The sequence below is a fragment of the Oncorhynchus masou genome, chromosome 19 (assembly GCF_036934945.1).
Source record: "Oncorhynchus masou masou isolate Uvic2021 chromosome 19, UVic_Omas_1.1, whole genome shotgun sequence".
NCBI classification, from domain to species: Eukaryota; Metazoa; Chordata; class Actinopteri; order Salmoniformes; family Salmonidae; genus Oncorhynchus; species Oncorhynchus masou.
This window is the reverse complement of record NC_088230.1, coordinates 40,258,833-40,274,227: the sequence shown is the minus strand read 5'-3', so window position 1 is coordinate 40,274,227 and position 15,395 is coordinate 40,258,833. Positions and strand designations below refer to the sequence as shown.

The 15,395-nt window shown below is 49.9% G+C and overlaps 1 protein-coding gene across 1 annotated transcript in view; it reads right to left on the bottom strand.

The window, feature by feature from the left end:
- Positions 1-14,250: 14,250 nt before the first annotated feature.
- The window catches only part of LOC135506268 (ras-related protein Rab-10), a 35,057-nt gene continuing 33,912 nt past the window's right edge, over positions 14,251-15,395 (bottom strand). Inside the window, exons 5-6 of the mRNA XM_064925808.1 lie at positions 15,273-15,374; positions 14,251-15,170 (exon numbers count right to left, since the gene is read on the bottom strand). Of these exons, the coding sequence (XP_064781880.1) occupies positions 15,084-15,170; positions 15,273-15,374 (189 nt within the window). The 3' untranslated portion in view covers positions 14,251-15,083. The remainder of the gene's footprint in view (positions 15,171-15,272; positions 15,375-15,395) is intronic.

The window sequence follows — 15,395 nt, the reverse complement described above, 5'->3', positions numbered from 1 at the left end:
AGTGGTCTTCCTACTAGGACACACCATCTCAGTGGTCTTCCTACTAGGACACACCACCTCAGTGGTCTTCCTACTGGGACACACCACCTCAGTGTTAACAGTGGTCTTCCTACTGGGACACACCTCCTCAGTGTTAACAGTGGTCTTCCTACTAGGACACACCTCCTCAGTGTTAACAGTAGTCTTCCTACTAGGACACACCACCTCAGTGTTAACAGTGGTCTTCCTACTAGGACACACCACCTCAGTGTTAACAGTGGTCTTCCTACTAGGACACACCTCCTCAGTGTTAACAGTGGTCTTCCTACTAGGACACACCACCTCAGTGTTAACAGTGGTCTTCCTACTAGGACACACCACCTCAGTGTTAACAGTGGTCTTCCTACTAGGACACACCACCTCAGTGTTAACAGTGGTCTTCCTACTAGGACACACCACCTCAGTGTTAACAGTGGTCTTCCTACTAGGACACACCTCCTCAGTGTTAACAGTGGTCTTCCTACTAGGACACACCACCTCAGTGTTAACAGTGGTCTTCCTACTAGGACACACCACCTCAGTGTTAACAGTGGTCTTCCTACTAGGACACACCACCTCAGTGTTAACAGTGGTCTTCCTACTAGGACACACAACCTCAGTGTTAACAGTAGTCTTCCTACTAGGACACGATTGAGCCTGTACTGAGGGATAAGCTTTGCATAAGAGTGCCGCCAGCTGATGTAAGACAGCATGAAGGAGTGTGTACGGGTTCACTTCTGGCAAAGGATAAAAAACTGGGTATCATACAACCCCCCCTCTCCTCTTCGGTCTTCTCTCCTCCTTGATCTGGAAACTGGTCGAGGAGCGTGTCAATTCATCAGCAGGCTCCACTCCTCTATTACCTACTTCTACAGAGGATGCACAAGAGTATCCTCGCGGCTGGAAGAACGGAATCGTTTTGAATTCCACCACAACCCCTTCGAATCAGCTGTGGTTTTCTGAAAGGAGAAAAGCATCCACGCATTAAAAACGATTAATCTTTTATTTAGAAAATGTCTTACACAAGTAGCGACGTGCTTTAATCACTTTACACATTTACAGACCTGGAAATCTTTTATGAGTACGACACCCTATGAAGAAGAGCATGCGGCACCCACACTGCTCAAATCACCTTTTATATCCTAATAATGATGTTGGCAGCAGACTGATTCAGCGGGAATGGTATAGGCCAGGGGTATTCAACTCTTACATCAACTCTTCCCAGCAGGACGGAATACAGATGTCAGGGCAGCATACCACCCTGCAGGACGGAATACAGATGTCAGGGCAGCATACCACCCTGCAGGACAGAATACAGATGTCAGTGCAGCATACCACCCTGCAGGATGGAATACAGATGTCAGTGCAGCATACCACCCTGCAGGGCGGAATACAGATGTCAGAGCTACAGGGCAGCTTACCACCCTGCAGGACGGAATACAGATGTCAGGGCAGCATACCACCCTGCAGGATGGAATACAGATGTCAGGGTAGCATACCACCCTGCAGGACTGAATACAGATGTCAGGGCAGCATACCACCCTGCAGGGCGGAATACAGATGTCAGAGCTACAGGGCAGCTTACCACGCTGCAGGTCGGAAAACAGATGTCAGGGCAGCATACAACCCTGCAGGCCGGAAAACAGATGTCAGGGCAGCATACAACCCTGCAGGGCGGAATACAGATGTCAGGGCAGCATACAACCCTGCAGGGCGGAATACAGATGTCAGGGCAGCATACCACCCTGCAGGGGGAATACAGATGTCAGTGCAGCATACCACCCTGCAGGACGGAACACAGATGTCAGGGCAGCATACCACCCTGCAGGACGGAATACAGATGTCAGGGCAGCATACCACCTGCAGGATGGAATACAGATGTCAGGGTAGCATACCACCCTGCAGGGTGGAATACAGATGTCAGGGCAGCATACCAACCTGCAGGACGGAATACAGATGTCAGGGCAGCATACCACCCTGCAGGATGGAATACAGATGTCAGGGCAGCATACCACCCTGCAGGGTGGAATACAGATGTCAGGGCAGCATACCACCCTGCAGGGCAGAATACAGATGTCAGTGCAGCATACCACCCTGCAGGCCGGAATACAGATGTCAGGGCAGCATACCACCCTGCAGGGCAGAATACAGATGTCAGTGCAGCATACCACCCTGCAGGACAGAATACAGATGTCAGGGTAGCATACCACCCTGCAGGGCGGAATACAGATGTCAGTGCAGCATACCACCCTGCAGGACGGAATACAGATGTCAGGGCAGCATACCACCCTGCAGGACGGAATACAGATGTCAGGGCAGCATACCACCCTGCAGGACGGAATACAGATGTCAGTGCAGCATACCACCCTGCAGGACGGAATACAGATGTCAGGGCAGCATACCACCCTGCAGGACAGAATACAGATGTCAGTGCAGCATACCACCCTGCAGGGCGGAATACAGATTTCAGGGCTACAGGGCAGCCTACCACCCTGCAGGGCGGAATACAGATGTCAGTGCAGCATACCACCCTGCAGGACGGAATACAGATGTCAGGGCAGCATACCACCCTGCAGGATGGAATACAGATGTCAGGGTAGCATACCACCCTGCAGGGTGGAATACAGATGTCAGGGCAGCATACCAACCTGCAGGACGGAATACAGATGTCAGGGCAGCTTACCACGCTGCAGGTCGGAAAACAGATGTCAGGGCAGCATACAACCCTGCAGGCCGGAAAACAGATGTCAGGGCAGCATACAACCCTGCAGGGCGGAATACAGATGTCAGGGCAGCATACAACCCTGCAGGGCGGAATACAGATGTCAGGGCAGCATACCACCCTGCAGGGGGAATACAGATGTCAGTGCAGCATAACACCCTGCAGGATGGAACACAGATGTCAGGGCAGCATACCACCCTGCAGGACGGAATACAGATGTCAGGGCAGCATACCACCCTGCAGGATGGAATACAGATGTCAGGGTAGCATACCACCCTGCAGGGTGGAATACAGATGTCAGGGCAGCATACCACCCTGCAGGACGGAATACAGATGTCAGGGCAGCATACCACCCTGCAGGCCGGAATACAGATGTCAGGGCAGCATACCACCCTGCAGGGCAGAATACAGATGTCAGTGCAGCATACCACCCTGCAGGACGGAATACAGATGTCAGGGCAGCATACCACCCTGCAGGACAGAATACAGATGTCAGTGCAGCATACCACCCTGCAGGGCGGAATACAGATGTCAGGGCAGCATACCACCCTGCAGGACAGAATACAGATGTCAGTGCAGCATACCACCCTGCAGGACGGAATACAGATGTCAGGGCAGCATACCACCCTGAAGGACAGAATACAGATGTCAGTGCAGCATACCACCCTGCAGGGCGGAATACAGATTTCAGGGCTACAGGGCAGCCTACCACCCTGCAGGGTGGGAAAACAGATGTCAGGGCAGCATACCACCCTGCAGGGCGGGAAAACAGATGTCAGGGCAGCATACCACCCTGCAGGGCGGGAAAACAGATGTCAGGGCAGCATACCACCCTGCAGGGCGGAATACAGATTTCAGGGCTACAGGGCAGCCTACCACCCTGCAGGGCGGGAAAACAGATGTCAGGGCAGCATACCACCCTGCAGGGCGGAATACAGATGTCAGGGCTACAGGGCAGCATGTCACCCTGCAGAGCGGAATACAGATGTCAGGGAAGCATACCAGCCTGCAGAGCGGAATACAGATGTCAGGGCTACAGGGCAGCATACCACCCAGCAGAGTGGAATACAGATGTCAGGGCAGCATACCACACTGCAGGACGGAATACAGTTGTAAGGGCTACAGGGCAGCATACAACCCTGCAGAGTGGAATACAGATGTCAGGGCAGCATACAGCCCTGCAGGGTGGAATACAGATGTCAGGGCAGCATACCACACTGCAGGGCGGAATACAGATGTCAGGGCTACAGGGCAGCATACCACCCTGCAGGGCGGAATACAGATGTTTGGGCAGCATACCACCCTGCAGGGCGGAATACAGATGTCAGGGCAGCATACCACCCTGTAGGACGGAATACAGATGTCAGGGCTACAGGGCAGTATACCACCCTGCAGGACGGAATACAGATGTCAGTGCTACAGGGCAGCATACCACCCTGCAGTGCGGAATACGGATGTCAGGGCCACATAACACCCTGCAGGACGGAATACAGATGTCAGGGCAGCATGCCACCCTGCAGGACAGAATACAGATGTCAGGGCCACATAACACCCTGCAGGACGGAATACAGATGTCAGGGCAACATACCACCCTGCAGGACAGAATACAGATGTCAGGGCAGCATACCACCCTGCAGGGCGGAATACAGATGTCAGGGCAGCATACCACGCTGCAGGGCGGAATACAGATGTCAGGGCAGCATACCACCTTGCAGGGCGGAATACAGATGTCAGGGCAGCATACCACGCTGCAGGCCGGAATACAGATGTCAGGGCAGCATACCACCCTGCAGGGCGGAATACAGATGTCAGGGCAGCATACCACGCTGCAGAACGGAAAACAGATGTCAGGGCAGCATACCACCCTGCAGGGCGGAATACAGATGTCAGGGCAGCATACCACGCTGCAGAACGGAATACAGATGTCAGGGCAGCATACCACCCTGCAGGGCAAAATACAGATGTCAGGGCAGCATACCACGCTGCAGAACGGAAAACAGATGTCAGGGCAGCATACCACCCTGCAGGGCGGAATACAGATGTCAGGGCAGCATACTACCCTGCAGGGCAGAATACAGATGTCAGGGCAGCATACCACCCTGCAGGACAGAATACAGATGTCAGGGCAGCATACCACCCTGCAGGGCGGAATACAGATGTCAGGGCAGCATACCACCCTGCAGGGCGGAATACAGATGTCAGGGCAGCATACTACCCTGCAGGGCAGAATACAGATGTCAGGGCAGCATACCACCCTGCAGGGCGGAATACAGATGTCAGGGCAGCATACCACCCTGCAGGGCGGAATACAGATGTCAGGGCAGCATACTACCCTGCAGGGCAGAATACAGATGTCAGGGCAGCATACCACCCTGCAGGACAGAATACAGATGTCAGGGCAGCATACCACCCTGCAGGGCGGAATACAGATGTCAGGGCAGCATACCACCCTGCAGGGCGGAATACAGATGTCAGGGCAGCATACCACCCTGCAGGCCGGAAAACAGATGTCAGGGCAGCATACCACGCTGCAGGCCGGAATACAGATGTCAGGGCAGCATACCACCCTGCAGGGCGGAATACAGATGTCAGGGCAGCATACCACCCTGCAGGGCGGAATACAGATGTCAGGGCAGCATACCACCCTGCAGGGCGGAATACAGTTGTCAGGGCAGCATACCACCATGCAGGATGGAATACAGATGTCAGGGAAGCATACCACCCTGCAGGGTGGAATACAGATGTCAGGGCAGCATACCACACTGCAGGGCGGAATACAGATGTCAGGGCTACAGGGCAGCATACCACCCTGCAGGGCGGAATACAGATGTCAGGGCAGCATACAACCCTGCAGGCCGGAAAACAGATGTCAGGGCAGCATACAACCCTGCAGGGCGGAATACAGATGTCAGGGCAGCATACCACACTGCAGGGCGGAATACAGATGTCAGGGCTACAGGGCAGCATACCACCCTGCAGGGCGGAATACAGATGTTTGGGCAGCATACCACCCTGCAGGGCGGAATACAGATGTCAGGGCAGCATACCACCCTGTAGGACGGAATACAGATGTCAGGGCTACAGGGCAGTATACCACCCTGCAGGACGGAATACAGATGTCAGTGCTACAGGGCAGCATACCACCCTGCAGTGCGGAATACGGATGTCAGGGCCACATAACACCCTGCAGGACGGAATACAGATGTCAGGGCAGCATGCCACCCTGCAGGACAGAATACAGATGTCAGGGCCACATAACACCCTGCAGGACGGAATACAGATGTCAGGGCAACATACCACCCTGCAGGACAGAATACAGATGTCAGGGCAGCATACCACCTTGCAGGGCGGAATACAGATGTCAGGGCAGCATACCACCCTGCAGGGCGGAATACAGATGTCAGGGCAGCATACCACCCTGCAGGCCGGAAAACAGATGTCAGGGCAGCATACCACGCTGCAGGCCGGAATACAGATGTCAGGGCAGCATACCACCCTGCAGGGCGGAATACAGATGTCAGGGCAGCATACCACGCTGCAGAACGGAAAACAGATGTCAGGGCAGCATACCACCCTGCAGGGCGGAATACAGATGTCAGGGCAGCATACCACGCTGCAGAACGGAATACAGATGTCAGGGCAGCATACCACCCTGCAGGGCGGAATACAGATGTCAGGGCAGCATACCACGCTGCAGAACGGAATACAGATGTCAGGGCAGCATACCACCCTGCAGGGCGGAATACAGATGTCAGGGCAGCATACTACCCTGCAGGGCAGAATACAGATGTCAGGGCAGCATACCACCCTGCAGGACAGAATACAGATGTCAGGGCAGCATACCACCCTGCAGGGCGGAATACAGATGTCAGGGCAGCATACCACCCTGCAGGGCGGAATACAGATGTCAGGGCAGCATACTACCCTGCAGGGCAGAATACAGATGTCAGGGCAGCATACCACCCTGCAGGACAGAATACAGATGTCAGGGCAGCATACCACCCTGCAGGGCGGAATACAGATGTCAGGGCAGCATACCACCCTGCAGGGCGGAATACAGATGTCAGGGCAGCATACCACCCTGCAGGCCGGAAAACAGATGTCAGGGCAGCATACCACGCTGCAGGCCGGAATACAGATGTCAGGGCAGCATACCACCCTGCAGGGCGGAATACAGATGTCAGGGCAGCATACCACCCTGCAGGGCGGAATACAGATGTCAGGGCAGCATACCACCCTGCAGGGCGGAATACAGTTGTCAGGGCAGCATACCACCATGCAGGATGGAATACAGATGTCAGGGTAGCATACCACCCTGCAGGGTGGAATACAGATGTCAGGGCAGCATACCACCCTGCAGGACGGAATACAGATGTCAGGGCTACAGGGCAACATACCACCCTGCAGGACGGAATACAGATGTCAGGGCTACAGGGCAGCATACCACCCTGCAGGACGGAATACAGATGTCAGGGCAGCATGCCACTCTGCAGGGCGGAATACAGACGTCAGGGCTACAGGGCAGCATACCACCCTGCAGGGCGGAATACAGATGTCAGGGCTACAGGGCAGCATACCACCCTGCAGGACGGAATACAGATGTTAGGGCAACATACCACCCTGCAGGACGGAATATAGATGTCAGGGCAGCATGCCACCCTACAGGGCGGAAAACAAATGTCAGGGCTACAGGGCAACATACAACACTGCAGGACAGAATACAGATGTCAAGGGCAGCATGCCACTCTGCAGGACCGAATACAGATGTCAGGGCAGCATACCACCCTGCAAGACGGAATACAGATGTCAGGGCTACAGGGCAACATACAACACTGCAGGACAGAATACAGATGTCAAGGGCAGCATGCCACTCTGCAGGACCGAATACAGATGTCATGGCAGCATACCACCCTGCAGGGCGGAATACAGTTGTCAGGGCAGCATACCACCCTGCAGGGCGGAATACAGATGTCAGGGCAGCATACCACCATGCAGGGCGGAATACAGATGTCATGGGAACCTTACCACCCTGCAGGGCGGAATACAGATGTCAGAGCTACAGGGCAGCTTACCACCCTGCAGGGCAGAATACAGATGTCAGGGCAGCATACCACCCTGCAGGGCAGAATACAGATGTCAGGGCAGCATACCACCCTGCAGGACGGAATACAGATGTCAGGGCAGCATACCACCCTGCAGGACGGAATACAGATGTCAGGGCAGCATACCACCCTGCAGGACGGAATACAGATGTCAGGGCAGCATACCACCCTGTAGGACGGAATAAAGATGTCAGGGCTACAGGGTAGCATACCACCCTGCAGGGCGGAATACAGATGTCAGGGCTACAGGGCAGCATACCACCCTGCAGGGCGGAATACGGATGTCAGGGCCACATAACACCCTGCAGGACGGAATACAGATGTCAGGGCCACATAACACCCTGCAGGACTGAATACAGATGTCAGGGCTACAGGGCAATATGTCAGGGCAACATACACCCTGCAGGACGGAATACAGATGTCAGGGCTACCACACTGGGACAATACAGATATAAGGGCTACACCCCTGCAGGGGAATACAGATGTCAGGGAATACCACCCTGGATGTCAGGGGGCCACATACCACCCTGCAGGGCGGAATAAAGATGTCAGGGCTACAGGGTAGCATACCACCCTGCAGGGCGGAATACAGATGTCAGGGCTACAGGGCAACATACCACCCTGCAGGACGGAATACAGATGTCAGGGCAGCATGCCACCATGTAGGACGGAATACAGATGTCAGGGCTACAGGGTAGCATACCACACTGCAGGGCGGAATACAGACGTCAGGGCTACAGGGCAGCATACCACCCTGCAGGACCAGATGTCCCATGCAGGGACGGAATACAGATGTCAGGGCTACAGGGTAGCATACCACACTGCAGGGCGGAATACAGACGTCAGGGCTACAGGGCAGCATACCACCCTGCAGGGCGGAATACAGATGTCAGGGCTACAGGGCAGCATACCACACTGCAGGGCGGAATACAGACGTCAGGGCTACAGGGCAGCATACCACCCTGCAGGGCGGAATACAGGGCAACAACCCACTCAAGTGACGCACCCCTCCTAGGGACGGGATGCAAGAGCACCAGCAAGCCAGTGACTCAGCCCCCATAATAGAGTTAGAAGCAGAGAATCCCAGTGGAAAGAGGGGAACCGGGCAGGCAGACAGCAAGGGCGGTTCATTGCCCCAGAGCCTTTCCGTTCACCTTCACACTCCTGGGCCAGACTAAACTCAATCATATGCCCCACTGAAGAGATGAGTCTTCATTAAAGACTTAATGGTCGAGACCGAGTCTACGTCTCTCACATGGATAGGCAGACCATTCCATTAAAAAAGGAGCTCTGTAGGAGAAAGCCCTGCCTCCAGCTGTTTGCTTAGAAATTCTCGGGACAGTTAGGAGGCCTGCCTCCAGCTGTTTGCTTAGAAATTCTAGGGAGAGTAAGGAGGCCTGCACCTTGAGACCGTAGCGCACGTGTAGGTACACTACCGTTCAAAAGTTTGGGCGAACTTAGAAATGTTCTTGTTGTGAAAGAAAAGCACATTTTTTGCCCATTAAAATAACAACAACACCAGTCTCTCGGTGCACAACTGAGCAATAGGACAAGTATATTAGAGTGTTTAGTTTGAGAAACAGACACCTCACAAGTCCTCAACTGGCAGCTTCATTAAATAGTACCCACAAAACACCAGTCTCAACGTCAAAAGTGAAGAGGCGACTCCGGGATGCTGGCCTTCTAGGCAGAGTTGCAAAGAAAAAGCCATATCTCAGACTGGCCAATAAAAATAAAAGATTAAGATGGGCAGAAGAACACAGACACTGGACAGAGATATGTTTTTTTCTTTGCAACTCTGCCTAGAAGGCCAGCATCCCGAAGTCGCCTCTTCACTGTTGACGTTGAGACTGGTGTTTTGTGGGTACTATTTAATGAAGCTGCCAGTTGATGACTTGTGAGGTGTCTGTTTCTCAAACTAAACACTCTAATGTACTTGTCCTATTGCTCAGTTGTGCACCGGGGCCTCCCACTCCTTCTATTCTGGTTGGAGCCAGTTTGCACTGTTCTGTGAAGGGAGTAGTACACAACGTTGCATGAGATCCTATGTTTCCTGGCAATTTCTCGCATGGAATAGCCTTCATTTCTCAGAACAAGAATAGACTGATGAGTTTCAGAAGGTCTTTGTTTCTAGCCATTTTGAGCCTGTAATCAAAGCCACAAATGCTGATGCTCCAGATACTCAACAAGTCTAAAGAAGGCCAGTTTTATTGCTTTTTAATCAGCACAACAGTCTTCAGCTGTGCTAACATAATTGTAAAAGGGTTTTCTAATGATAAATTAGCCTTTTAAAATTATAAACTTGGATTAGCTAACACAAAGTGCCATTGGAACACAGGAGTGATGGTTGCTAATAATGGGCCTCTGTACTCCTATGTAGTTATTCCATATTCTGCCGTTTCCAGCTACAATAGTCATTTACAACATTAACAATGTCTACACTTTATTTCTGATCAATTTGATGTTACTTTAATGGACAAAAAAATGATTTTCTTTAGAAAATAAGGAGATTTCTAAGTGATCCCAAACTTTTGAATAGTAGTGTACCTACACGTGCTTACAAGTGATTTTTATGTTACGAAGATGGAAAAATGCAGTCCTTGAAATAGTCTTGATATGTTCGTCAAAAGAGAGATCAGGGTCCAGAATATCGCTGAGGTCCTTCACAGTTTTATTTGAGACTCTACAACCATCAAGATTCATTGTCAGATTCAACAGAAGATGGGACAAAACCATCTCAGTTTTGTCCGAGTTTAAAAGTAGAAAGTTTGCAGCCATCCACTTCCTCATGTCTGAAACACAGGCTTCTAGCGAGGTCAATTTTGGGGCTTCACCATGTTTCATTGAAATGCACAGCTTTGTGTCATCTGCATAGCAATGAAAGTTAACATTATGTTTTCTGATTGACATCACCAAGAGGTAAAATACATAGTGAAAACAAGTGGTCCTAAAACAGAACCTTGAGGAACACTGAAACTTACAGTTGATTTGGCAGAGGACAAAGCATTCACAGAGACAAACTGATATCTTTCCGACAGATAAGATCTAAACCAGGCCAGAACTTGACTGTGTAGACCAATTTGGGTTTCCAATCTCTCCAAAAGAATGTGGTGATCGATGGTATCAAAAGCAGCACTAAGGTCTAGGAGCAACGAGGACAGATGCAGAGCCTCGGTCTGACACCATTAAAAGGTAATTTACCACCTTCACAAGTGCAGTCTCAGTGCTATGATGGGGTCTAAAACCAGACTGAAGCATTTCGTATATATTGTTTGTCTTCAGGAAGGCAGTGAGTTGCTGCGCAACAGCCTTTTCTAAAAATTTTGAGAGGAACAGAAGATTCGATATAGGCCGATGTATAGTTTTTTAAATATTTTTGGCTTTTTCAAGAGAGGCTTTATTACTGCCACTTTTAGTGAGTTTGGTACACATCCGGTGGCTAGAGAGCCATTTATTATGTTCAACATAGGAGGGCCAAGCACAGGAAGCAGCTCTTTCAGTAGTTTATTTGGAATAGGGTCCAGTATGTAGCTTGAAGGTTTAGAGGCCATGATTATTTTCATCAATGTGCCAAGAGATATAGTATTAAAAAACGTCAGTGTCTCTCTTGATCCTAGGTCCTGTCAGAGTTGTGCAGACTCAGGACAACTGAGCTTTGAAGGAAAACGCTAATTTAAAGAGGAGTCTTTAATTTGATTTCTAATGATCATGATCTTTTCCTCAAAGAAGTTAATGAATTTATTACTGCTGAAGTGAAAGCCATCCTCTGTTGGGGAATGCTGCTTCTTAGTTAGCTTTGCGACAGTATCAAAAATACATTTTGGATTGTTTTTATTCTCCTCAATTAAGTTGGAAAAACTGTGGCAGTGAGTAGGTCCAGAGACATGTTGGACAAAACCCACTGAGTCAACGAAGGCTCCGAAAGCCTTTTGGAGTGGGTCTGTGGACTTTTCCCTGTGAATATTAAAGTGGCTGGCTAACATCCTACTGCCTGGCCTGCACCCTATCTCGTTGTGGAGTTAGAGCCCTGTCTTGTTCATAGATAAGATGAGAGCATTCCTCCAGCTGGGATGGAGTCCGTCACTCCTCAACAGGCCAGGTTTTCTGGCGAGTCCCAGAAAGAGGGCCAATTATCGACAAATGTTATCTTTCGGAGGGGCAGGGCGGAATACAGGATACAGTTTTCAACCAGAGATTGAGTTGAGACTGTTGTAGAGCTCATCACTCCGACCTAGCTGGGAGGGGGCCAGAGACAATTACTCGATGCCGACATCTTTCTAACTGATTTACAGGCTGAAGCTATGTGACCTCTTGGTGACCTCTGATGGTTTCATCCTAACATTGTTGGTGCCAAAGTGGATAACAATATCCCTATACTCTTTGCACTCACCAATTTTAACTTGAGCCAGCACTATCTTCAGATTAGCCTTAACGTCCGCAGCCCTGCCCCCTGGTAAACAGTGTATGATCGCTGGATGATTCGTTTTGTGTCTAACGAATGAAGTCGTTTGATGTATAAGACCTCGTAACGGGAGGAGTAGAGACAAGAGAAGGCTCGGCATCTGACTGCGACTCGCTGCTTAATGGGGAAAACCGGTTGAAAGTTTCTGCCGGCTATATGAGCGACACCGGTTGAGCATTCCTTCAGCATTTCCTTCCAGAAGCTTTGAGAAAGTTGTCCGGCTGCGGGGACTGTGTGAGGGGATTTATACTACTAAAAACTAAAGCGAGGGAAAAATAAAAAATGGTAATTAAAAAGTAAAAACCATAAAGTTAGCAGGTAGCAACAAACCACACAGCAGCACGTAAACAAGTCTACAAGCTGTTACCAGAGGTGAAAGGTTTTTTAATTTGCCTTGCACTCCTTGCTTTTTGAGACTCCTCGTTTTTTCTGGTATAGGAGCTCTTTTAATTCCAGAGTTACCCACGGTTTATTATTGAGGATGATGTTCATTTTCTTTTTGGGAATAACGAGATCCTCAGAGAAACGGATGTACTCAAGAGACTGTATCCGCTGCCTCTTCCAGGTCATTGGTGCTGTCCGTCATCCAGTCAGTGGACTCAAAACAGTCCTGGAGGAATTCAGGAGTCCAGCTTTTAATCTCCACCTTTTTAGCCTTCTTTCGCAGAGATGAGCTGAACCATGTTATGAGCCCAACCCCCAAGATTGGCTAGTACCTTCAGAGTAGGCGTTCCCGTACTGAAAAAATGTCAATCCTAGGAAGTGCCAATAGGATCTCATTACCACGTGCTTGGCTCCGCCCACCTCCTTGCTTGTTCTGCACTATGATTTATTTGCTCCTATTGGTAATGTCATGCTGATCGATCTTGGGTTATTTATAAAAACAATTGTCTGCCATTTCCTGGTTGCTAAAATTCAGTTTGTGACAAAACAAGTATAGTGTAGATAATCATTGTACCATCTAAACAGCTGTGAAATATATTTTCTATAACCAAAAATATTGTATTTTCAGCTGTTTGAATCTGGTGTTCAAAACCGAAAGTATAAGATGCAAATTGAAATAGAAAATGCACACAGAACAGATCTTCCACTTCATGGACTTCCTTTCAATGAGAATGACAATCTACAACACATTCCTATGTGAATTGCATCACTGCCTGGTTTGGCAACTGCTCGGCCTCCGACCACAAGGCTCTACAGAGGGAAGTGCATACGGCCCTGTATATCACCTGGGCAAAGCTTCCGGCCATCCAGGACCTATACCAGGCGGTGTCAGAGGAAGGCCCTAAGAATTGTCATGGACTCCATCCACCCTAGTCATAGACTGTTTTCTCTGCTACCGCACGGCAAGCGGTACCGGAGCACCAAGTCTAGGTCCAAGAGGCTTCAAAACAGCTTCTAACCCCAGGTCATAAGACCCCTGAACATCTAATCAAGTGACCACCTAGACTATTTGCATTGCCCCCAAGAGTGGAGGAGTCATTTCATACAAGGGCATTTGTTTCAATGTTTCCTCTCCTTGATTACCTTTCACTTGTTTCCCCCCCAAAGACGCAAGCAGAGGGCAAGCAGAGGACAAGCAGAGGACAAGCAGAGGACAAGCAGAGGACAAGCAGAGGACAAGCAGAGGACAAGCAGAGGACAAGCAGAGGGCAACAGAGGGCAACAGAGGGCAAGCAGAGGACAACAGAGGGCAAGCAGAGGACAACAGAGGGCAAGCAGAGGGCAAGCAGAGGGCAAGCAGAGGACAGGGAAGCAAAACCAATTGGGATTCTCCTTTAGCCTGGTGGAACCAACGTGATCACTGTGTTTACAATTCCCTTCACTTCATCCACAGTAAAACACAATGTTGAACCCAATGAACAGGCCGGTAGCACCAAGCTAACATGCTCTGTCAGACACACTAAGGAGCACGGTAATGAACAGAAACACACCAGCGAGTCCAGTAACTTAAACAAGCTTATTTTTAATGGATCTGCAAAACTGTTTGAATTTTCTTGAGAACGTTCAATCTCCTTCCATACAACCGAGTGTTCCAACATTACAGAAACAACGTATTACAAATGCTTCCAACCCAAACACATCTGCATGCATGAAAAATTAAACCCCAAATAAAGGAAAATAAATCCAAATGTAAAACAATCCCCCATCGTTAAGCAGACATCCTAACAAGCTGTTCTCTGGTTGGAGCAGACATCCTAACAAGCTGTTCTCTGGTTGGAGCAGAAATTCAAACCTTTGCTGGGCCTCACTATGGGAGGAGCAAGAAGATTAAACAAATTTTATTGGGTGGATGTGGCTCCGCCCCCGTCTTCCATATAAGGCACAGGACAAAATAAACCCTCAGTTACAAAACTCAAAATGACCCAACACGTCTCAGAAACCCACTAGTGTACAAAATGTTAGTCCTACATTTGTCTTTTTATTTTTTTATTTTATTTATTTTCCTGACCGACGGTGAGGGGACCCGGTGGACTCAGGCAAAGAAAAGATTAAAAAGGTGACTGACTTTTTGACTCGCGTTTTGCAACCTTTAAAATAAACAGGAAACATGATCTCTTATTACCAAAACTGATTTTCGGAAAGATGACATCAGACCATGAGAGGGGGGAAGACCATGGGGGTGGGAACAGAAGACTGAAGTGGTTTATTGTCAGTGAGAACAGATGGAGATAGAGAAAACAGATAGAGGGGACGAGTGTTAGAGAGACTGAGTTAGCGGTTAGAGAGTGTGTGCTTCCGTGCGTTAGTGTGTGTGTGAGGGACAGACAGGGTTGTTCTAACTGCAGCACTTGCTCTTCCATCCTGTGACTCCACTCCCACCACTGATGTCCACGTTTTCACTGTTGGGCTCTTTGACGGGCGTCTGCAACACACACACATATATATATATATACACACACATATATACACACACACACACACACTATGCATAGAAACATTCCATCTTCACCATTATTACACACACCTTCCTGAGGATGTCTTCTGCTAGCGTGAGGAAAGCCTTCTCGATGCTGATGTTGGCCTTGGCACTCGTCTCAAAAAACCTAATACCATGTTCTCTGGCAATCTGCGAGAGAGAGATAGGAGG